The sequence below is a fragment of the Heteronotia binoei genome, chromosome 21 (genome assembly GCF_032191835.1).
Source record: "Heteronotia binoei isolate CCM8104 ecotype False Entrance Well chromosome 21, APGP_CSIRO_Hbin_v1, whole genome shotgun sequence".
NCBI classification, from domain to species: domain Eukaryota; kingdom Metazoa; phylum Chordata; class Lepidosauria; order Squamata; family Gekkonidae; genus Heteronotia; species Heteronotia binoei.
Window position 1 is genome coordinate 17,539,499 of NC_083243.1, and position 24,308 is coordinate 17,563,806.

Below are 24,308 nucleotides of genomic sequence, written 5' to 3' on the forward strand. Positions count from 1 at the left end.
CAAACTTTCTCCAGGCTCCACCCCCAAAGTCCCCAGATATTTCTTGAATTGGACTTGGCAACCCTATTTCAAGTCGGCTGGTTACATTTTTGCCACTCAAAAGACTGTGTGTGTGTGTGAGAGAGACAGAACTGTTTTGTATGCATTTCTCAACTAAGAATCCATTTCTTGTATCTGGTGAAGTCCAGGAAAGTTTTTTTTTCATTCACAAAACAAGCTGCTAGCCCAGAAGGGAGGCACAAGAAGACGCATCTTTGTTTTGAGTTCGTGCAAGTTAGCAAAATATTAATCTCCAAAATCATCAGAGGAAAAAAACAAACAAACCACGACTGAGCTACTTGATTTATAGTCCGCATCGCGACACAAGGCAGATTACAAGAGTGTGAAGCAATACAATCGACAGGATGGGGTTGTATTTAACGACGACGACAAAACCGACAACTATTCCTTCCAAACTTCTAAAATGAATAGGGAAAAGAATACAAATCTCTTAACGTACGAAAACAACTGGATCGGCTCATAAAAAGGTAAAGGTGCAAGCATCAGTCGTTTTCGACTCTGGGGTGACGTCGCATCACGACGTTTTCACGGCAGACTTTTTTTACGGGGTGGTTTGCCATTGCCTTCCCCAGTCATCTACACTTTCCCTCCAGCAAGCTGGGGACTCATTTTACCGACCTCGGAAGGATGGTAGGCTGAGTCAACCTTGAGCCGGCTACTTGAACCCACCATCCGCCGGGATCGAACTCAGGTCGTGAGCAGAGAGTTCGAACTGCAGTACTGCAGCTTTGCGCCAGGGGGCTCTGGGATTGGCTCATACACGCAAGGTTTTTTTTTTTTTTTTTTAAATATTGCCTTTTTAAAACCATTTTCCAAAAGCGGAACGAAAGAAGCCTTCAAACAGGAGGAAAAACTCAATCGGGGCGGAGCAAAGAGGTAAAATTTGATTGGTGGAAAGCATACACTCTCACGGCTCCTTTCTCCTTTCTTAAAAGGGCAATTTAGCAAAAGGGGCTTCCTTAAGTGGGCTTTGGTCTCAGATGCCTTCCTTTGCGGTGGCATTTTACGGGTTAATACAGCCCCCGGCTTCATCGGCCGCCGGCGCGAGAGTGTGTGAGTCGAATCCTCTCTTGCGCACGCGCAGTTGGGGCGCGAGGCTGTGGAGGGGGAGAAAGATGGCGGGCGGTTGGCCGGGCCTGAAGGACGACTGCGAGGCGCTCCTCGGCGCCTTCCGGGAAACCGACAGCGTCCGCTTCGAGGACTTCGCCTCGCTATGGCGGCAGCGGCGCTTCCACACCATCTTCTAGTGAGCGCGGCTTCCGGTGGCTTCGGGGAGGGGAGGCTGTCTCCTGTGCTGTTGCCAACCCCCAGGGGGGGCCTGGAGATCTCCCGGAATTACAGCTGACCCCCAGGCTGCAGAGATTAGTTCCTCTGGAGAAAATGGCTGCTTTGGAGGGTGGACTCAAAGGCATTATACCTCACTGAGGTCCCTCCCCTCCCCAAACCCTGCCCTTCCCAGGCTCCACAATATATCCAGGTTTTTCCTAACCCTGAGTTGGCAACTCTAGGTCAGGCTTCTTGGCTTTGCAGACTGGGATTGTGCGGGGGTCGGTAGATATGGTCTGGTTAGCTCTGAGGCGTGCGCAGAGCAGTGTTCCCTATGAGTTAGTGTGAGCTAGCTCAGTTTTTTAGCCTCCAGCTCACACGTTTTTGTTTTAGCTCAGGAATAACGGGCCCAGAGCAAACTGATTTATTCAATAGCTCACAACTTCAAGGCCAGTAACTCACAAAATAGAATTTTTGCTCACAAGACTCCATAGAGGGAGTAGCGGTGCAGAGTATGTCCCTTCTCTTGGTATGGAGCTTTCCGTAACGCAGTCCAAGGGCTTCTGAGTCAGAGGATGCCCCAGCACCTATCCATAATGAGCCAGTTTGGTGTGTGGGTTCAAGCTTTGGACCTGGGCTCAAACACTCGTCTTGTCATGAAGGTTGCATGGGGGTGGTGGTTCTTGAGCTGTTACTGCCTACCTTGCAAGATTGTGGTGTGGAAGGGAGAACCACGTGCCCCGTTTTGGGCAAGTCCCAAATTGCATTAGATGAGGGGGTTGGACTAGATCAGGGGTGGCCAAACTGGCTCTTTCACACATATTGTATGGCTCTTGAAGCCCCAACCACCTTGTTGGCTGGCTTGGAGAAGGCATCTGTCTCTTTAAATCACTTCTCCAAGCCAAGCTAGCTGGTGACATTTAAAGTTAAAAGTTGCTTTCTTTCTACCTCTCCCTTCCTCATCTATTTTCCTTCCTCCGTCTCTCTCCCAGTTCTCAAACATCTGATGTTCATGTCTTGCAGCTCTCCCAGCTCTCAAACATCTGACAGCTATTCTATGTGGCTCTTACATTAAGCAAGTTTGGCCACCCCTGGACTAAGGGCTGGATCCGGGGGGGAGGGGGAGAGAGCGGGGTACTTGCCTCGGGTGCCGACAAAAGGGGGGCACCAAATTGGGTATGGAGTCTACTGCATTCTATGGGACCATAAGATAGAATGGCCCATTAGGGGGTGCCATTTTTTAATTTCGCCCGCCCCTCAAAAAAACATGTCGATCTGGTCCTGCCTGGACTAAGTGACCCTGGAGGTCCCTTCTCTCTCTGATTCTAAGTCCCTCCCTGGTTCAGAAATCCAGCAATCGGACCCAAACCTCTCCCGCCTTTTTGTTTAGGCTGTTTATCATATGCCTGCCTGCCTTTTTCTGGAGCCTCTCAGGACCAATTTGACCTTGTCAGTAGGTGAACTCTGTTGGGGAGAGGCTTAGATGCTGGGATTGATCTTACAGTCTTCTAGAGAACTTCGGTCGACTGCAGGGCGGGTTGAAAATTGCTTTCTGCAGCCCTGATCTGGGCTGCCCAGGTAAGCCCAGATCTCAGAAGCTAAGCAGGGTCGACTGAGACTTCCTTGAAATACCCAGTCGGGAGGACAGGGGCAGGCTCTATTCAGCCACCTCTCTGAATATCCTCCAGACCCCCACATAACTTCCAGGACTGCCCAGGCAAGCCCAGATCTTGGAAGCTAAGCAGGGTCAACTGTGGTTAGCGCTTGGATGGGAGACTTCCTTGAAATACCCAGTCGAGAGGACAGGGGCAGGCTCTGTTCAGCCACCTCTCTGAATATCCTCCAGGCCTCCAACATAACTTCCAGGTGCAGACACAAACAGGGCCAAGGCTAGCGCCACTCCTCTGAGCATGTGAGTCTGCCTGGGGCGCCACGCACCCTAGGGCCGGCCCTGCTGTGAGCTCAACCAACGATGTGTCTTTGGTTTTTGTCTAGTGGGAAAATAAGAGCTCTGGAGCAGAACAAGTTCACCAAAGAGTGCCTGGCTCTCGTCTGGCCCTACTTCTTGCCTCCTCACACTTTCCAGATCCGAGTTGGCGCTCTTTATCTCCTCTACGGGTTGTACAACACGCAGCTCTGTCAGCCGAAACAGAAGGTGAGTGAAGCCGGATCGCGTTTGCCTTTCCATCCCTTTTCTTTTCCATTCCCTGTCCCCCCAAAAAACTTGTGTGGTTTTGTTCCGTTGTGTCTTGATTTCAGCAGTATAGGGGATTTGAAAATAAGGCTAGTATGAGGAAGGCCTGTGTTAGGAGTATGCTTGAATCACAGGTTGGAAGAGATCTCCAGGGTCATCTTGTCCAACCCCCTGCACAGTGCAGGAAATCCACAAGTACCTCACCGCATACACACACCCAGTGACCCCTGCTGCATGCCCAGAAGATGGCAAAAACTTCCCTTCCCTTCCCTTCCCTCCCTCCCTCCCTCCCTCCCTCCCTCCCTCCCTCCTTCCTTCCTTCCTTCCTTCCTTCCTTCCTTCCTTCCTTCCTTCCTTCCTTCCTTCCTTCCTTCCTTCCTTCCTTCCTTCCTTCCTTCCTTCCTTCCTTCCTTCCTTCCTTCCTTCCTTCCTTCCTTCCTTCCTTCCTTCCTTCCTTCCTTCCTTCCTTCCTTCTCTCTGAGAGCCAGTTTGGTGTAGTGGTGAAGTGTGCGGACTCTTACCTGGGAGAACCGGGTTTGATTCCCCACTCCTCCTCTTGCAGCTGCTGGGAGGGCCTTGGGTCAGCCATAGCTCTGGCAAAGGTTGTCCTTGAAAGGGCAGCTGCTGTGAGAGCCCTCTCCAGCCCCACCCACCTCACAGGGTGTCTGTTGTGGGGGAGGAAGGTAAAGGAGATTGTGAGCCGCTCTGAGACTCTTTGGAGTGGAGCGCGGGATATAAATCCAATATCATCTTCTTCTCTCTCTGCCTCCCCTCCCCCCGGCTTATGATTTCTATGAAGCGACCTTAATTTTTAGGTATTAATCACCAGTATTACAATTTGCATCTTTCTTCTGGTTAGCAATATGAGCTTTTCTCAGCTTTGCTGTATCTGGATTGTATTTCTGACCTGAATCTGAAGACATATCTTTGTGATTCCTGTCCCAGATCCGAGTTGCGCTCAAAGACTGGTCTGCCATCATGAACTTCCAACAGGAGCTGTTAAATGCCGAACATTATGATGCCGCTTATATTTTCAGGAAGCTTCGTGTGGACAAAGCTTTCTATTTCACAGCGATGCCAAAGTTGGTGAGTCACCAGACTCTGTGACAATTTTCTTAAATCGCTTTTATGTTCCAAGCCGAGAGAGAGAGAGAGAGAGAGAGAGAGAAAAGGGGAAACAGTGTTGGTTCAACCTTTGATCGTGAATTCTTCTATTAACAAATTCATATTATTACACATTAAAAACAAACCCTTAAAAATTTATTTAAGAAGATGATGATATTGGATGTGTATCCCTCCCTTCACTCTGAATCTCAGGGTCTCAGAGCAGCTCACAATCTCCTTTTACCTTCCTCCCGCACAATAAACACCCTGGGAGGTAGATGAAGATACTGGATTTATATCCCGCCCTCCGAAGAGTCTCAGAGCAGCTCACAATCTCCTTTACCTTCCTTCCCCACAACAGACACCCTGTGAGGTAGATGAAGATATTGGATTTATATCCCGCCCTCCACTCCGAAGAGTCTCAGAGCGGCTCACAATCTCCTTTCCCTCCCTCCCCCACAACAGACACCCTGTGAGGTAGATGAAGATATTGGATTTATATCCCGCCCTCCACTCCAAAGAGTCTCAGAGCGGCTCACAATCTCCTTTTACCTTCCTCCCCCACAACAGACACCCTGTGAGGTAGATGAAGATATTGGATTTATATCCCGCCCTCCACTCCGAAGAGTCTCAGAGCCGCTCACAATCTCCTTTACCTTCCTCCTTCACAACAGACACCCTGTGAGGTAGATGAAGATATTGGATTTATATCCCGCCCTCCACTCCAAAGAGTCTCAGAGCGGCTCACAATCTCCTTTTACCTTCCTCCCCCACAACAGACACCCTGTGAGGTAGATGAAGATATTGGATTTATATCCCGCCCTCCACTCCAAAGAGTCTCAGAGCGGCTCACAATCTCCTTTTACCTTCCTCCCCCACAACAGACACCCTGTGAGGTAGATGAAGATATTGGATTTATATCCCGCCCTCCACTCCGAAGAGTCTCAGAGCCGCTCACAATCTCCTTTACCTTCCTCCTTCACAACAGACACCCTGTGAGGTAGATGAAGATATTGGATTTATATCCCGCCCTCCACTCCAAAGAGTCTCAGAGCGGCTCACAATCTCCTTTTACCTTCCTCCCCCACAATAGACACCCTGTGAGGTAGATGGGGCTGAGAGAGCTCTCCCAGAAGCTGCCTTTTCAAGGACAGCGCTGTGAGAGCTATGGTTGACTCAAGGCCATTCCAGCAGCTACAAATGGAGGAGTGGGGAAGTGATGAATTGAAAATGGGCAAACCCCCCTTCCCCAACAACCACTGATTGAAGAATAATCTGCTGGTTGATTTTAAAGTAACCATCCCCCCCCCCTCCAGTTCTGCTCGACATTTTGTTGAGCTCCTAACTGAGCGCTTCCATGTTGGTCGTCCTGACTTGGATGGCCCAGGCTAGTCTGTTCTCCTCAGGGTCTCAGAAGCCAAACAGGGCCACTCCTGGTTAGTACTTGGATGGGAAACCACCAAGTAGGGTCACTACGCAGAGGCAGGCAATGGCAAAGCCACCTCTGAATGTCTCTTGACTTGAAAACCTCATCAAGAAGTAGCTCCGAGTCCTGCTGCGATTTGATTTCCTTTCACCTGAAACCTCTTTACTGGTTTGTCGGCATACAGAGTGTATGTGTGGGAGAGGTGGAGCCATATTAGGCCACACCCCTCTTACGTAGCCAATCCACCAAGAGCTTACAGAGAGAGCCAGTTTGTTGTAGTGGTTGTGTGCGGACTCTTATCTGGGAGAACTGGGTTTGATTCCCCACTCTTCCACTTGCACCTGCTGGAATGGCCTTTGGTCATCCTTAGCTCTGGCAGGAGTTGTCCTTGAAAGGGCAGCTGCTGTGAGAGCCCTCTCCAGCCCCACCCACCTCACAAGGTGTCTGTTTGGGAGGGGGAAGATAAAGGAGATTGTGAGCCGCTCTGAGATTTGGAGTGGAGGGCAGGATATAAATCCAATATCATCATCTTCTTACAAGGCTTACTGTAAGAAGCCTTGGGGGATTGGCTGCACCAGGAGAGCGTGGCCTAATATGCAAAGGAGTTCCTGCTACAAAAGAAGCCCTGCTTGCCGGTCCAAGCAAGCTTAGAAATTCAGGAGCCTGACTCATATTTTAGCCTTCAGGGTTATGTATGACCAGGGCTTTCTTTTGTAGCAGGAACTCCTTTGCATACTAGGCCACACACCCCTGATGTAGCCAATCCTCCTGGAGCTTCCAGTAGGCCCTGTACTGAGAGCCCTGTAAGGAATTCTAGCAGGACCTCCTTTGCCTATTAGGCCCCACCCCCCTGATGTAGCCAATCCTCCTGGAGCTTCCAGTAGGCCCTGTACTGAGAGCCCTGTAAGGAATTCTAGCAGGACCTCCTCTGCCTATTAGGCCACACACCCCTGATGCAGCCAATCCTCCTGGAGCTTCCAGTAGGCCCTGTACTGAGAGCCCTGTAAGGAATTCTAGCAGGACCTCCTCTGCATATTAGGCCACACACCCCTGATGTAGCCAATCCTCCTGGAGCTTACAGCAGGCATGTCCAACTTCAAACAGGTTGTGATCTATTTTTTCCAGACAAAAGTGCTGGTGATCTACCACCATGAAAATTAAGTTTCAAATTAGTTTCGAATTAGATTTTAACCCACCAAAGTTGGGTTTCACTGCCCCCCCCCCCCAATTTACAATGCACCTTCTGTCATTTACTGGTAAGTAAAATAAGCAAAAAAGAAACAGAGACGCGAAGATCCAGAAAGAACCGCGAACAGTTTTTCTTAAATTTTTATTGTTATATCCTTCTTTAACTGTCTTAATAACTCTCTTTAACTTTTATTGAGTGATTCATCATACTGGCACCAATAATCAAATATCACCACACCAAACAGTCGTCAAAAAACCCCAAACACCTGTCCAGCAAACCTGTCCAGTATGACCAAAGTGGGGCTGGTGATCTACCTCTGAACCCTCACTGTCTACCTGTTGGACATACCTGGCTTACAGTAAGCTCCGTACTAAGAGCCCTGTAAGCTCCAGGAGGACTGGCTGCACCAGGGGTGTGTGGCCTAATATGCAAAGGAGGTCCTGCTAGAATTCCTTACAGGGCTCTTAATACAGGGCCTACTGCAAGCTCCAGGAGGATTGGCTACATCAGGGGTGTGTGGCCTAATATGCAGAGGAGGTCCTGCTAGAATTCCTTACAGGGCTCTCAGTACAGGGCCTACTGTAAGCTCCAGGAGGATTGGCTACATCAGGGGTGTGTGGCCTAATATGCAGAGGAGGTCCTGCTAGAATTCCTTACAGGGCTCTTCTTACAGGGCCTACTGTAAGCTCCAGGAGGATTGGCTACATCAGGGGTGTGTGGCCTAATATGCAAAGGAGGTCCTGCTAGAATTCCTTACAGGGCTCTTAGTACAGGGGCTACTGTAAGCTCCAGGAGGATTGGCTACATCAGGGGTGGGTGTGGCCTAATATGCAAAGGAGGTCCTGCTAGAATTCCTTACAGGGCTCTCAGTACAGGGCCTACTGTAAGCTCCAGGAGGATTGGCTACATCAGGGGTGTGTGGCCTAATATGCAAAGGAGGTCCTGCTAGAATTCCTTACAGGTCTCTCAGTACAGGGCCTACTGTAAGCTCCAGGAGGATTGGCTACATCAGGGGTGTGTGGCCTAATAGGCAAAGGAGGTCCTGCTAGAATTCCTTACAGGGCTCTTAGTACAGGGGCTACTGTAAGCTCCAGGAGGACTGGCTGCACCAGGGGTGTGTGGCCTAATATGCAAAGGAGTTTCTGCTATTAAAAAAAGCCCTGTGCATGACCATATTTTCTAAAAAAAAACTGCCTTCGAATCAGTCAATTTATGATGATCCAAGTACAGTTTTCAAAACAAGAAACATTCCAAGATGGTTCACCATTGCCTGTCTCTGTCACCATTGCCTGTCACCATTGCCTGTCTCTACACTAGTACTGCTCCCATACAACTATTAACCAGAATCAACCCTGCTTAGATTCTGAAACCTATTGAGAGCAGGCTAGCCAGGTGAGGGTTCTAAAGATCTAAAGAACCCCCAAATTCTAGGTGCCGTGGTGGCCCGGCGCCTGAGATTTGTCAAGCCCTGACTTAATGCTTGTGTGTTTTCAGGGATGGAATTCTAGCAGGAGCTCCTTTGCATATTAGGCCACACACCCCTGATGTAGCCAATCCTCCAGGAGCTTACAAGGCTCCTTTTTGTAAGCTCTTGGAGTATTGGCTACATCAGGGGTGTATGGCCCCTGATGTAGCCAATCCTCCAAGAGCTTACAAGGCCTTTTTTTTGTAAGCTCTTGGGCGATTGGCTACATCAGAGGGGTGTGGCCTAATATGCTGGAATTCCACCCCTGAGTGTCTTACAGAAACGTATACTTTCTTGCTCTGTGAATATAACTACTGTAGTCTTCATAGACACGGTTCAGGAACGTCTCCAGCCTCAGCACCTGCTCACGTTCCATTCCTTCAGAATCCCAGTTGATTTGTTTTGCCTCAGATTTCCTTTTTTTTTTTAAAGAATCCTGACCTGTGACCTTCTCTCCGTAGCTTTCTTTCAGGGCTAAAAGGGCATCACACGACGCAGCTGAGATAAAGAGGGAATTTAAGGACCCAAGCGACCGAGTTTCCGAGCTTGCAACCAATGATGTCATAGAGGTGCGCTAATGTGTTCTTCTGCACGGTGTCCGTTGTAACGTGGTGGGTTTGCCTCTTTTCTCTGTCTGGAGACTTGAAAACACTTCCATGCACAGAAACAGGCATTTACACACCGAGGCAACATCTTCGCCTGCTAGGAAAGGGTTGTCGAACTCATTTGTTATAGGGCCGGATCTGACATAAATGAGACCTTGTTGAGCCAGGCTGTGTGTGTACCTATTTAAGATTAGGTAGCAGAGATATAAAGCAGCCCCGTGACACAGAGTGGTAAAGCTGCAGTACTGCAGTCCAAGCTCTCTGCTCACGTCCTGAGTTCGATCCCGGCGGAAGCTGGGTTCAGGTAGCCGGCTCAAGGTTGACTCAGCCTTCCATCCTTCCGAGGTCGGTAAAAGGAGTACCCAGCTTCCTGGGGGGAAAGTGTAGATGACTGGGGAGGGCAATGGCAAACCACCCCATTTAAAAGTCTGCCGTGAAAACGTTGCGATGTGACATCACCCCAGAGTTGGAAACAACTGGTGCTTGCACAGGAGACTACCTTTACCTTTTTAGCAGAAATATGAACTTTATAACGGACACAAAGGGTTTTTTTGTTTGTTTTTTTAAACTTAAAATAAAACATGCACTTGGTCTTAAAGGTGCTTTCTTTGTATCTCTCCCATGGGATCCAGGGAACTGGGCAAAGGAAGCTTTGGCTCTTTCTTTCCTTCCCCAGGGGGCCAGAAGGGGGGAGGAGCTGCAGCTAATAGAAAGAGAAGAGGCTTGGCTCAGTAGCTCTGCTCTGCAACTGAGAGAACCTGGCAAAGCAAGCTCTCCCTCCCCACTTCCTCCCAAGGGCGGAGCCTCAGCCAGTGGAGAAAATGGAGATTCCTGTGTGACTGAGCAAGCCTCGCAAAGCGATCTGTGATGCAGAAGGAAGCAAGAGACAGAGAGAAGGAAGCAGATGACAGCCAGCTTCTCGGGGGCCTGATAGGAGCCTTTCGGGGGGGCCCCTGGGCCGCATGTTTGACACCCCTGTTCTAGGACTCCTAGTTTTCTCATGTAAAAAGGTAAAGGTAGTCCCGGAAGGATGGAAGGCTGAGTCAACCTGGAGCCATGTAGTTGTTTCTACAAATGGGAGGGTCTTTTCGGTAGAGTTGTCCTTGGGGAGTATGCTGCGTTGGCCTGGTGCAGACACAGAATTCTTGATCTCATAATCACAAGTAACAGGCATGTCCACAGGCTTCCCTCTTCTTCACTCCTGTGCAAATCCTTAGCTTGTGTGAGCCATCTTCTTACATCTGCCTCGGCGTTAATCACAAAACAAAGCTGGAGTCCTGTAGCACCTTTAAGACCAGCCAAAGTTTTTATTCAAGGTTATGAGGTTTTTATTCATAAGAACATAAGCCATGTTGGGTCAGGCCAGTGGGCCATCTAGTCCAACACTCTGTGTCACACAGTGGCAAAAAAAACCCCCGGGAGCCATCAGGAGATCCATCAGTGGAGCCAGGACACTAGAAGACCTCCCACTGTTGTCCTCCCAAGCACCAAGAAGACAGAGCATCACTGTCCCAGACAGAACAACATAAGAGAAGCCATGTTGGATCAGGGCAATGACCCATCCAGTCCAACATTCTGTGTCACACAGTGGCCAAAAAACCCAGGAAGTCCATCAGTGAGGCTAGTACACTAGAAGCTCTCCCACTGTTGCCCTCCTGAAGCACCAAGAATACAGAACATCACTGCCTCAAACAGAGAGTTCCCTTTGGATGATAGCCACTGATGAACAAAGCATGAGCCAGGCACAGAATGTCAGAGAGTGAGCTTGCACATCACTGCTAACAGTTACTCTTAAAACATTTCAGGCCGAAGTTCTGTTTCAGAGGATGCCTTTTGAAATGAACATATTGTTTAAAAAACATTTTCTTGCATATACATGGCCGGCTAAGAAACCCTCATCCCTGCAGGATCTGTCTTCATTTTGCAAACTTTTGCAAACCTGGCTTCACGCAAACTGGGCAAAACCTCCACTTGGCTCCTCCCACTTTCTGAAAACACTTGATGGGACCTAGGGAAGGTGTCTATGAGCACTGTGGTACCAGGTTGGGGACTCTGGTCTTAACGTGATGCATACATTAGCAGATATTCAGTTCTTGCTCTTGTTCTCAGGAACTGAGAAAAGAAGGCATTTGTCTCTTTAAATCACTTCTCCAAGCCAAGCCAGCTGGAAGCTTGGAGAATGCATTAAAGTTGCTTTCTTTCAATCTCTTCTTCCCTCCTCCCTATCTTTCCCTCCCTTCCTTCCTCCCTCCCTCCCTCCCTCCTTCCTTCCTTCCTTCCTTCCTTCCTTCCTTCCTTCCTTCCTTCCTTCCTTCCTTCCTTCCTTCCTTCCTTCCTTCCTTCCTTCCTTCCTTCCTTCCTTCCTTCCTTCCTTCCTTCCTTCCTTCCTCCCTCCCTCCCTCCCTCCCTCCCTCCTTCCCTCCTTCCCTCCTTCCTTCCCTCCTTCCCCTCCTCCTTTTCCTCCTTTTCCTTTCCCTTTCTCTTTTTCTCATTTGTTTCCAATTGAGAGAGCTAGAGAATTCCTGCCAAAATATATTACTTTCAAGAAAAAATTCAGGAAAGAAATAATTCTAGTTAACTGGTAGTTCAGTTTGGTGTAGCAGTTAAGTGTGCGGACTCTTATCTGGGAGAACCGGGTTTGATTCCCCACTCCTCCACTTGCAGCTGCTGGAATGGCCTTGGGTCAGCCATGGCTTTCGCAAGAGTTGTCCTTGAAAGGGCAGCTTCTGGGAGAGCCCTCTCAGCCCTACCCACCTCACAAGGTGTCTGGGGGAAGAAGATAAAGGAGGTTGTAAGCCGCTCTGAGACTCTGATTCGGAGAGAAGGGCGCGGTATAAATCTGTGGTCTTCTTCTATCGTCAAAGATCAGTTAAAATTGAAATAGATAAGATGTTGTGGCAGGAACTGAGACTGCGCTAGGATTGTTATGTGTGAGTGCAAGAGTGACTTTGCCGCTTTCTTTCCCCCTTTTAAGGAACTTGAAAATGTCCATAAGCACTACCAGAGAATGAAGTGCCTGATCTCCATGGACAAAACCCGGCCGGACAAGGCTCTCGATCTGATAAAAGATGACTTTGTTGTCAGTTTCAAGAATATGATCCTGGAGCATCAGCAGTGGCAGAAGGACAAACTGGTACGTGGCACGAGTGGGGGTTTTGTGTGTTGTCTTGCTGCGTGCTCTGCAGCTTGGAAGCCATTTCGTGCTTTGAAGTATGTATCACTCTCACGCAGGGCTTTTTTTTGTAGCAGGAACTCCTTTGCATATGAGGCCACACCCCCTGATGTAGCCCATCTTCCTGGAGCTTACAGTAGGCCCTGTACGAAGAGCGCTGTAAGCTCTTCAAGCATTGGCAACATCAGAAGTGTGTGGCCTAATAGGCAAAGGAGTTTCTGCTTCTCTAGGTTAAGCTGACTTGGAAGAAATGTGATAATAGATAGTGGAGGGAGTTCAGTCTAGAAGACACAAAAGCAAACAGGTTGATATGAGGATTGTTAGTATGATGATTAGAATAAGATGAAATTGGGGAACTGAATGGTGTAGAGCAGGGGTGGCCAACGGTAGCTCTCCAGATGTTTTTTGCCTACAACTCCCATCAGCCCCAGCCATTGGCCATGCTGGCTGGGCTGATGGGAGTTGTAGGCAAAAACATCTGGAGAGCTACCGTTGGCTACCCCTGGTGTAGAGGAAACGGGATGATATAAATTAATAAGGTTCAGAATAGAAAATGACTCTTGATTAGCAGATAAGTGTATTAATTGTATGTGGATTAATTGGAGAAAGTTTTCTATTGTATATTGCGGATCAATGGTATAGTAGATTGATAGAATTATGTGGCAGTTAACTTGTCTTAATGTTCACTGTAGATTTTAATTGAATAAACTGCTGATGGGGAAAAAAGGAGTTTCTGCTACAAAAAAAGCCCTGCTCACACATCTGCCAGTGCGTTCACACTACACTAAATAATGCATTTTCCACCCGGATTTTTGCTATTCTTACACAGTAAAATCCAGATGTAAAACTCATTATTTAGTGCAGCGTGAACGCATCATACGTGTCTGGGCCTTTTCGGTTGTGGCACCAACACTCTGGAACTCTTTCCTTGGGGAGGCTCATCTGCTTATCCTCCATGAATCTGTCTGATCCCTTTTGAAAGCTGTTTATTCCTGTGGCCATCAAGACACCCTCTGGCAATTCCACATTTTAATCATCCTCTGTGTAAAGTTGCAGTTCAGTGTTATTGCTTAGGGCCAGCGGCTATTACAAGAGGTTGAGGTGTTAAAGTAGTAAATCTGTACTTCCAGTATGCGCTGCTGTTCAGGGTTTATCCATGCACGGTACTAATATCTGCAGTTCTTCTCTGCTGTATGAGTATCTTGCGTCTCTAATCTCTCTGTGTTAAGTCTTTATGTTGGAATGTCTGACCTTCCAGGAGCCGTCCTTAACGGTGAGGAGCAAAAAGGTGACCAGTGAAGAAGAAGGAACTTCTCAAGAGTCAGAGGTAAGGAAGTTCCTACGGTGAAGTTCCTATGGTGAGGGGTCTGGAGACCAAGTCCTAGGCGGAAAGGTTGAAAGAGCTGGGGATGTTTAGTCTGGAGAGGAGGCGGCTGAGAGGTGATAGGATGTGGGTTTCCAGCATTGTGCAGGGGGTTGGACTAGATAACCCTGGAGGTCCCTTCCAACTCTATGATTCTACGATTCCTGGTGCTAAAACTGCAATCCTAAACAGAGTTATTCCAGTCTTAAGCCCATTGAAAGTAATTATCCTTAGGACTGGAGTAACTCTCCTTAGGACTGCGCTATAAGGGACATAAGAGCCTAAGTGTCCCATCAGTGGAAGAGTGAATCATTGTAGATTTAGTGGAGTCCAATGGTGTGGTCCGATTTCAAAAGAAAGCTGTCTGATGCAATACAGCCTAGCCACTGCTAAGTCGTAAACACCTTTCCCCTCATTATTCCTGATTTAATTGTACAGGACAGCTGATGGGTATTGGAGGAGAAACTGGACCCCTTCCCAGTGATTAGGCTCCTGTTGATTGCTGCAAGGGAGTCAGTATGCAACATTAGCAGCCGCTGTATAGTGAGTCAGACTGTTGGTCTGTCAGGGTTAGCATTGATATCCATCCATCCATCCATCTCCTGTCCTATCCTATCCTATCCTATCCTATCCTATCCTATCCTATCCTATCCTATCCAATCTATCTTTCTTCTCTCTTTTTCTCTCTTCCTTCCTTCCTTGGTGTATGTGTGTGTCTGCACCTGGAAATCATGTTGACCTCTGGTGACTGACTAGGGACCTGGAGGATATTCAGACAGGTGGCTGAATGAAGCCTGCCTCTGCCTTCCCACTGGGTATTTCAAGGAAAGTCCCATTTGAGTATTAATCAGAGTCAACCCCGCTTAGCTTCTGAGATACGATGAGATCGAGCTTGCCTGAGCTATCCAAGTCTTTAGTGCGGGTTTGAGTACCAAAACAGGACTGCCTCCAGAACAAGATCTGTCCGGACCACCCTTAAGATGTGGCAATTCAGAGCGCAGAAACAAATCAGTGATCCTATCCAGCCACTTCGGCAGAACGTCAGGTCTGAACCTGGCTTCATCGCGTAATATAAATAATTATTCCCTAGTTGGAAAAGGACGAAAAAAAGATAACCTGTGAAACTGTGTGTGAGCTTTTCTAACATCATCATCGTTGTTGCTTTATTATTATTATCCCCCCAGGCATCTGAAAGAGCCAGAACCTTGGCCAGCATCAAAGCGAAGTCTTACTCTACAGTTGCTCAGGTGTGTGTGCAGAGTTGGCCGAGGCTGGAAAATGGTGCACCTGTGTGTATGGGTGATGCATGCGGTTATCTTTAGCCTCAAAATATCGGCTGGGTCATCGCTTAATTGCTGTCTTTGATGCAAAGAAGATGTCATCTTGAAGGATCTAGATTACAGAAATACGGCCATTAGAGCCTGGGGAGTGTGTTCTGTTTTTACTGCTGGTATCCCTCCAGTCCTCTGATTAAAGTGCCAATACAATATGGAGTTTTTTTGACTGCTCAAGAAAAAGGCATGATTTTTTTTAAAATGGTCTGAGAAGTCTGTATTAAGCTTTACCTTAGGGGGGAGTATAGCATATGGTCATTTGAAAGCCGAAGGATTGCATGGTTGAATGTCTGGGTTTTTAAGGAATATTGTTACTTTGTGAACATGTTTCTCAGAATTGCCCCACCCCCCTTGCTTACTTTTTACCTGCCTGGGTTTGAAATGTTCAGGTTTCCAAATCGAGGCGTCATCGTCAAGTTATTCTGGAGTCTTCTGCATCGGAGTCAGATCATGGAGTAAATAAGTCGCCCAGAGCAAAAAACAACAGAATATTCCAGCCAGTGACGAAGGGAAAATCTCTACGAAACGCAGGTAGTTAAAGGGATGAATTTTTGCCTCTAGAACTGTATTTGTTCCATACTGGTGTGCTTTTTAGTACAGGGACATAGAGAAGTGAAGATCCGGGAGGGGGAGTTATTTTTCTGGTTTTTTTCTGGAATGTTCCTCCTACCCAATTTTTCTGTTTTTAAAATACTTGGACAATTTGGGATAATACTCTAAGGGGGGGGGAGTTCCTGTAGAACTCTGGGGAGGAATTCTAGCAGAAGCTCCTTTGCATATTAGGCCACACACCCCTGATGTAGCCAATCCTCCAAGAGCTTACAAGGCTCTTTTTTGTAAGTTCTTGCAGGATTGGCTGCATCAGGGGTGTGTGGCTTAATATGTAAAGGAGCTCCTGCTAGAATTCCACCCCTCTGTAGAACACTTTCTCTGTTTGTAATGGGTGAAATGCTTTTTAAAACCAGGTTGCCCTCAGTCATAATGCATAGGATCGATGCAGGGCTCATTTTGTAGCAGGAACTCCTTTGCATGTTAGGTCACACATCCCTGATGTAGCCAATCCTCCAAGAGCTTACAGGGTTCTTCTTACAGGGCCTAATGTAAGCTCCAGGAGGATTAGCTACATTAGAAGTGTGCGTGGCCTAATATGCAGAGTTCCTGCTACCAAAAAAAGCCCTGGATGGATGTAAAACAAATGTACGTTACTTATTTTACTATTCTTTTGAGTCAAAGGTCTTGAACGCATCCAGATCCAACCCTCTTACATGCAGACACTGCAGCTAAATATTTAGTGACTGATACAGTTGTTTTCCAGTTCTTACCTACAAGGGAAAACTGGATGATTTTTTTGAGATGGTAAATTCATCGACCCTATTAAGAGGGCTAACATATACCTTTCTCCCAAGTCAGACCAGATTTCACACTCCAGTAAAATATGTTCTAAGGCAGGGGTGTCAAACTCATTTGTTATGAGGGCCAGATCTGACATAAATGAGACTTTGTTGGGCCAGGCTGTGTCGGGCCAGGCCATGTGTGTACCTATTTAAGATTAGATAACAGAGATATAAACTTTATAAAGGACACAGACAAACACAATAAAATATATTTTTTTAAAAACTTTAAAAACATGCTTAAAACGTTAGCACTCGTTGGTCTTAAAAGTGCTTTTTTTGCATTTCTCTCATGAGACCCAGGGAACTGGGCAAAGGAAGCTCTGGCTCTTTCCCTCCCTCCCCAGAGCACCAGGAGGAGGAGGAGCCTCAGCCAATAGAAGGAAGAGAACTGGAAAAACAAGCTCTGCCTTCCCCCCCCCCCAAGGGAGAAGCCTCAGCCATTGGAGAAAACAGGTTTTGCTCTGTAGCTCTTGTGCGACTGAGCAAGCCTTGCAAAGCAAGCTGTGATGCAGAGGGAAGCAAGAGAGAGGGAGAAGGAAGCAGATGACAGCTAGTCGCTCGGGGGCCTGATAGGAAGAAGAAGATATTGAAGATATTGGATTTATATCCCGCCCTCCACTCCGAAGAGTCTCAGAGCGGCTCACAATCTCCTTTACCTTCCTCCCCCACAACAGACACCCTGTGAGGTGGGTGGGGCTGGAGAGGGCTCTCACAGCAGCTGCCCTTTCAAGGACAACCTCTACCAGAGCTATGGCTGACCCAAGGCCATTCCAGCAGGTGCAAGTGGAGGAGTGGGGAATCAAACCCGGTTCTCCCAGATAAGAGACCGCACACTTAACCACTACACCAAACTGGCTCTAAGGGCCTGATTCGACCCCCGGGCCACATGTTGGACACCCCTATTCTAAGGATTCAAGTTGACCAGATCTTTGTTTACAAATTTTCCAGCCTTCTGCGGCAAACAGATCTACATGAGATAATTCCTATCTGTATTAGGGTTGCCAGCCCTGGTTTGGGAAATACCCAGAGATTTTGGGGGTGGAGCCTCTGGAAGGCGGGGTTCAGGGAGTGCAGGGACTTCTGTGGGATATATTGCCATAAAGACCGCCTTCCAGAGCGGCCATTTTCTCCAGGTGAACTGATCTCTGTCGCCTGGAGACCAGTTGTAGTAGGAGGAGGTATCCAGCTATTATCCGGAGGTGGCGACCCTAATCTATACTGTGTGTAGAGCATGTTGTGGTAACCGAAATGCCTTCTCTTCGCCCGCTTGAAAGGAAGCCGGAAATAACAGGACGCAGGATCAGCGGAGCAAATCTTCTAGTGGCTGGACAGTGTCCTGCAAAATCGGTGGGCTTGCAAACAACTCCTAACTTTAGAGTAAACCTGAAGTGAAGGAGTTAATTTTTTAAAAAAAAATTATTAACAAATTTTACAATAACAGGGTGACCAAACTGCAGATCGGGTGACAGATGTGGCTCTTTCACACATACCATGTGGCTTTCGAAGCCCCCACCAACTCTTTAAATAACTTCTCCAAGCCAAGCCAGCTGGTGGCTTGGAGAATGCATTTATAGTTGCTTTCTTTCCACCTCTCCTTCCTTCCTTCCTTCCTTCCTTCCTTCCTTCCTTCCTTCCTTCCTTCCTTCCTTCCTTCCTTCCTTCCTTCCTTCCTTCCTTCCTTCCTTCCTTCCTTCCTTCCTATTTGGTATAGTGGTTAAGTGCACGGACTCTTATCTTATCTGAGAGAACCGGGTTTGATTCTTCACTCCTCCACTTGCAGCCGCTGGAATGGCCTTGGGCCAACCATAGCTCTGGCAGAGGTTGTCCTTGAAAGAGCAGCTGCTGTGAGAGTCCTCTCATCCCCACCCACCTCACAGGGTGTCTGTTGTGGGGGAGGAAGGTAAAGGAGATTGTGAGCCACTCTGAGATTCTGAGTGGAGGGCGGGATATAAATCCAATATCTATCTTCCTCCCTCCCGCCCTTCCCTCCCTCCCACATTTATTCTGTGTGGCTCTTATATTAAGCAAGTTTGGCCCACCCCTGCTGCAATCCATCACATCAAAGAATGCAGCCGTAGTGAGGACATAATTAGCAACTTAAGAACACCAGGAGAAAGAAAAAACCCCCAATTCCTAATATAGGTTACCGAGGAGTAGTCATACAATTATACGGAAGATCATCCAGTACCAATACGTTCTATAGACAGGTTCTGCTGTAGGAATGTACGAAGAGCTGTTCCAAGAAGTTAATTTATTAAAATTTTTGCTATTCCCTTTGCAGAAACATTGCAAGCAATAAAGGCAGAAGGGGCTGTCAGAAGACTGAGTATGCCTGTGATCACAGAGGATGCGGCTGAAGACAGGAAACCAAGAATGCCTGTGATCCCAGAGGATGACGATGACGACGACGATGAAGTAACAGATAATTCTAGTGATGAAGGTATGCTATAGAGCAAGGTTCCCCAACATAGTGCCCACTGTTCCTTTCATTTGCACTTGTGGAGCTTTTCAGAAAGTGGGTGGGCCCATTGTAAGGCAGGACTTGTTATTGGCTGCTCTTATTCAAATAGGGCTTTTCCACTGAAGAAGAAGAAGACATTGGATTTATATTCCGCCCTCCATCCAGAGTCTCAGAGCGGCTCCCAATCTCCTTTACCTTCCTCCCCCACAACAGACACCCTGTGAGGTGGGTGGGGCTGAGAGAGCTCTGACAGAAGTTGCCCTTTCAAGGACAGCTCTGCAAGAGCTATGGCTGACCCAAGGCCATTCCAGCAGCTGCAAGTGGAGGAGTGGGGAATCAAACTTGGTTCTCCCAGATAAAAGAGTCCACACACTTAACCACCACACCAAACTGGTGTAAGCCCCCTTTGGGCCCCATTTAGAGTTGCAAACCTCTAGGGGTCACGTAGAAGAAGAAGACTGCAGATTTATACCCCGCCCTTCTCTCTGAATCAGAGACTCAGAGCGGCTTACAATCTTCTATATCTTCTCCCCCTACAACAGACACCCTGTGAGGTGGGTGGGGCTGAGAGAGCTCTGACAGAAGCTGCACTTTCAAGGACAACTGAAAGCTCTGGCTGACCCAAGGCCATTCCAGCAGTTGCAAGTGGAGGAGTGGGGAATCAAACCCGGTTCTCCCACATGAGAGTCTGCATACTTAACCACCACACCAAACTGGCACTGGAGAATCATGAGGAGTGATAAGCCCATGGGCTTCCCTCATTCTGTGTGGTTCCCTTCCCCCTCCAGGAGTTCTTTCTTCCCAGGAGATATGAGAAGAGAGGGATTCTGTTTGGCTCCGCCTCCTGAGGCCGCCATTTTTTATTTGGCTCCGCTTCCGGTGGGAGCCATTTTGGGGGCAATGTTCGCCATCCCCTCTGGAAATTCCAAATCTGTCTACAGGATCTAAAAGGTTGGGAACTCTTTGCACACTGCAGAAGTGTTGGAGGAGAGAGAGAAGGAATTCCTCCTGTCTTGGGTTTCTCCTCCGCAAGGTGATGCATCACTTGTCCTGCAGCTGTACTACATACAGGGGTAGTTTTGCCCCTGGATTTGCAAAAACAGTGCACATTGGTTGCATCCATGCAATAAAGAAATTGGCTATTTGCAGTCAGATTCGTTCATTAGCGGCCCATTTCTGTCTCTTTGTGGGAACCTTCTTTAGTCGCAAGAGGCATAGATTTTCCCTTTAATTCTCTGTTATCAGTCTTAGATCAGTAACTGTATACTGTACAAACACAGTTGCAGCCGTACAAATTGAGCCATACACGGCTAAAGGTTTGTTCATTGCCAGAGGTGCAGCTAACTCCAGTGACTTTCAGGTGTGCAATAAGCAGAGCAATTGTGACAATGGGGCGTTTTTAATAATTGTTTTCTTTCTTTCTTTCTTTCTTTCTTTCTTTCTTTCTTTCTTTCTTTCTTTCTTTCTTTCTTTCTTTCTTTCTTTCTTTCTTTCTTTCTTTCTTTCTTTCTTTCTTTCTTTCCTTCTTTCTTTCCTTCTTTCTTTCCTTCTTTCCTTCTCTCCTTCCTTCTTTCCTTCTCTCCTTCTCTCTCTCTTTCTCTCTCTCTTTCTCTCTCTCTCTTTCTTTCTCTCTCTCTCTCTCCCTCCCTCCCTGCCTGCCTGTTTGTTTTATTCCTGCCTTGTTTTGTTTTTCTCTTGTTTTTAATTTATTCTAAGGCCGAGATAGGTGTGGACAATTATCCCCCCCCCCTCCCCGTAGTGGGGCAGCAATTTTAAAAGTGCTGATTCTAACTTTAATAAGGATCTCTAATAATTAAGTGCTCAATTAGGTGTTCCATGAAGTCGTATAGGGGGTCTTGGAACCACTCCACGTAGCAAATCCCAACACAATTAAGACAGGGGCTTTTGAAATTTACTGGCGTCTGGCTATAGCAACAGGGATTTGAGAAGCATAAGCTCGAAGAGCTAAGTAGGTTGAACTCAGTTTTAGAGCTCGAATTCTGTAGAAAGATTCTCCCTCTCCCCATCAAAGACAAGTCTGTTATGAACTGCAAGCGTAATTGTCCCTTTGAGGAACTCACGCCTCTCTCACCTAAGCAAAGTAGGGCAGAAGATTCTCTTAGACTCTACCATTATTCTTAAAGAAGCTTTGAATTCTTAGAGACAGCTTCAAGAGGGGATTGGCTAAACATATGGAGCAGAGGTCCATCAGTGGCTGATAGCCGCAGTGTATTATTGGAACTCTCTGTCTGGGGCAGTGATGCTCTGTATTCTTGGTGCTTGGGAGGGGCACAGTGGGAGGGCTTCTGGTGTCCTGACCCCACTGGTGGACCTCCTGATGGTATTTGGGTTTTTTCGGCCACTGTGTGACACAGAGTGTTGGACTGGAAGGGCCATTGGCCTGATCCAACATGGCTTCTCTTACGTTCTTATATTCTTAAGGTTAAAACGCTTGGGTCTTTTTAGCTTGGAGAAATGTCGACTGAAGGGTGACATGATAGAGGTTTACAAGATTATGCATAGGAAAGAGAAGGTAGAGAAAGAAGTATTTTTCTCCCTTTTTCGCAATACAAGAACGCATGGACACTCAATGAAATTGCTGAGCAGTCAGGTTAGAGGTGATAGAAAGAAGTACTTCTTCACCCCAAGGGTGATTAACACATGGAATTCACTGCCACAGGAGGTGGTGGTGGCTGCAAGCATAGCCAGCTTCAAGAGGGGATTGGCTAAACATATGGAGCAGAGGTCCATCAGTGGCTATTAGCCACAGCATATTGTTGGAACTCTCTGTCCTGGGGCAAGTGATGCTCTGTATTCTTGGTGCTTGTGGGGGAACAGTGGGAGAGCTTCTAGTGTCCTGGCCCCACTGATGGACCTCCTGGGGTTTTTTGGCCACTGTGTGACACAGAGTGTTGGACTGGATGGGCCATTGGCCTGATCCAACATGGCTTCTCTGATAGTCTTAAGCTTTACAATCAGCCACAGACCCTTCGTTTATCAAATAATACAAATTGCAGACAGTGCCTACAATCTCTCAAATGATTCTACAGCCAAAGAGCTGCAAACTGAAATGATCTGCAGAAACATGCCCCAGTGGTCTGAGATATCAAAAAATGGAGATTCAGTACTGAATCTTCAGAGGAGAAGTATCCTTGCACATGGAAGCTTATACCCTGAATAAAACTTTTGCTGGCCTCAAAGGTGCCACTGTGGTTGGCTACACATCTGAGAGCCAGTTTGGTGTAGTGGTTAAGTGCGTGGATCCTTATCTGAGAGAACTGGGTTTGATTCCCCACTCTTTTACTTGCAGCTGCTGGAATGGTCTTGGGTCAGCCATAGCTCTGGCAAGAGTCGTTCTTGAAAGAGCAGCTGCTGTGAGAGCCCTCTCAGCCCCACCCACCAGTTGAGAGCCAGTTTGGTGTAGTGGTGAAGTGTGTGGACTCTTATCCGGGAGAACCGGGCTTGATTCCCCACTCCTCCACTTGCACCTGCTGGCGTGGCCTTGGGTAAGCCATAGCTCTCGTAGGAGTTGTCCTTGAAAGGGCAGATGCTGTGAGAGCCCTCTCAGCCCCACCTTCCTCACAGGGTGTCTGTTGTGGTGGTGGGGGAAGGTAAAGGAGATTGTGTCCGCTCTGAGATTCAGCGTATAGGGCGGGGTAGAAATCCAATATCTTTTTCTTCATCTATCTGCCTTATCGCAGGCACTTTAGATAAATTTCATGAGAAAACAGATCATCTCTCCATCCAAATACTGAACGGAATTGGGAGAAAGCTTATACTTGGGAGAATCTGTCTTGTTTAAGCGTAACTTACATATCCTTCCCAGTCACTGTGGTATAGTGTGCGTACCAGTACACCAATTGCAGGGTACTTTTTAGGGAGTCAAACTAGGGTCTGGGAGACCCAGGGCTTTTTTTTGGTAGTAGGAACTCCTTTGCATATTAGGCCCAGGGGTGGAATTCTAGCAGGAGCTGCTTTGCATATTAGGCCACACCCTCCTGATGTAGCCAATCCTCCTGGAGATTACAAAAAAAGAGCCTTGTAAGCTCTTGGAGGATTGGCTACATCAGTGGCCTAATATGCAAATGAGCTCCTGCTAGAATGCCACCCCTGATTAGGCCCCACACCCCTTGATGTAGCCAATCCTCCAAGAGCTTACAAGGCTCTTCTTACAGGGCCTACTGCAAGCTCCAGGAGGATTGGCTACATCAGAGTGGTGTGGCCTAATATGCAAAGGAGTTCCTGCTACAAAAAAAAAAAGCCCTGGGGGGGGCCCCAAGTTGGAATCCCCTCTCAGCCACAGAAGCTTGCTGGGTGACCTTGGGTCAGTCACATGCTCTCAGCCTTACCTACTCTACAGGATGGTTGTAAGATAAGACAGACGAGAGAAGAATGACATAAGCAGCTTTGGATTGTCCCTGGAGAGAAAGGCAGGCTTCTGTAACGTAAGTAAGCAGAAGTTAGTGTAGCATTTTATCACTTTGTTCTCTTCTTTTTCAGAGTTCCTCCCCGCTAAGAAGAAAAGGATTCTTTAAAGGGTTGTCCAAATGTGGAAATGTTTGTGTTTTTAAAAATTGAACTGTGAACGTTGCCAGTGAAAGGGACAGTGAAACGGAAAAATGTTTTTTTTATTTTTTTAAAATTGAACTGTGAAAGGGACACAGACGGCCTGGTGCCATCTTAAAAACAGCAAACACCAATTCCCGTGTTAACAAAGCACAAAGCAAAAAGAATCTCTGTAGAAAGAGAGCTTAAATTAAGGAACCTATATTTGTACACTATGCATGTCCTGCAACGCAACAAGAGGGTTATGTCCTTCAGAAGGAATACTGTGCTTCTGTACCTTGACGTTTGCTGATGAGTTGTTTCTTATGTATGTATGTAAACTTGTACAGAGATCTCGTGTTTAGCGTTCTGACAGAAAAAGTTTTTTCAGAATCCTTTTACTGTGTACAGTACATAGAGTTGTCATCACATCGTAATTATTGATTTTGCAATACCTGTGATTGTATAAAATATCCTGAATAAAATTATTATTATTATTTTGCAACTTTGTGTGTACCCATGTTAGCCTTGTTTCTGTAGTTTGTGATTGGGGTTTCCATAATTGTGTTGGCTTGTGCTTGTGTGTGTATTAAAGTGTTGTCAGGTCAATTTTTACTTATGCTGATCCGTGGGTATCTGGGGCTTTGAGGGGGTGGGGAGAGCTAAATTCTCAGCCCAGCATCCGGCGCCTCTCCTCAAAACACCCCCAAGTTTAAAAAAGATTGGACTG

The 24,308-nt window shown here is 47.3% G+C and overlaps 1 protein-coding gene across 1 annotated transcript; it reads left to right on the forward strand.

Moving 5' to 3' along the window:
- Nucleotides 1–1,106: 1,106 nt before the first annotated feature.
- On the forward strand, nucleotides 1,107–24,083 carry SNAPC1 (small nuclear RNA activating complex polypeptide 1). Its single transcript, XM_060262872.1, has 10 exons — nucleotides 1,107–1,306; nucleotides 3,322–3,481; nucleotides 4,466–4,606; nucleotides 9,166–9,273; nucleotides 12,284–12,442; nucleotides 13,740–13,808; nucleotides 15,029–15,091; nucleotides 15,568–15,709; nucleotides 18,854–19,012; nucleotides 23,534–24,083. The coding sequence occupies exons 1-10, from the start codon at nucleotides 1,176–1,178 to the stop codon at nucleotides 23,566–23,568; spliced, it is 1,167 nt and encodes a 388-aa protein (XP_060118855.1). The 5' UTR covers nucleotides 1,107–1,175; the 3' UTR covers nucleotides 23,569–24,083.
- The last annotated feature ends 225 nt before the right edge of the window (nucleotides 24,084–24,308 follow it).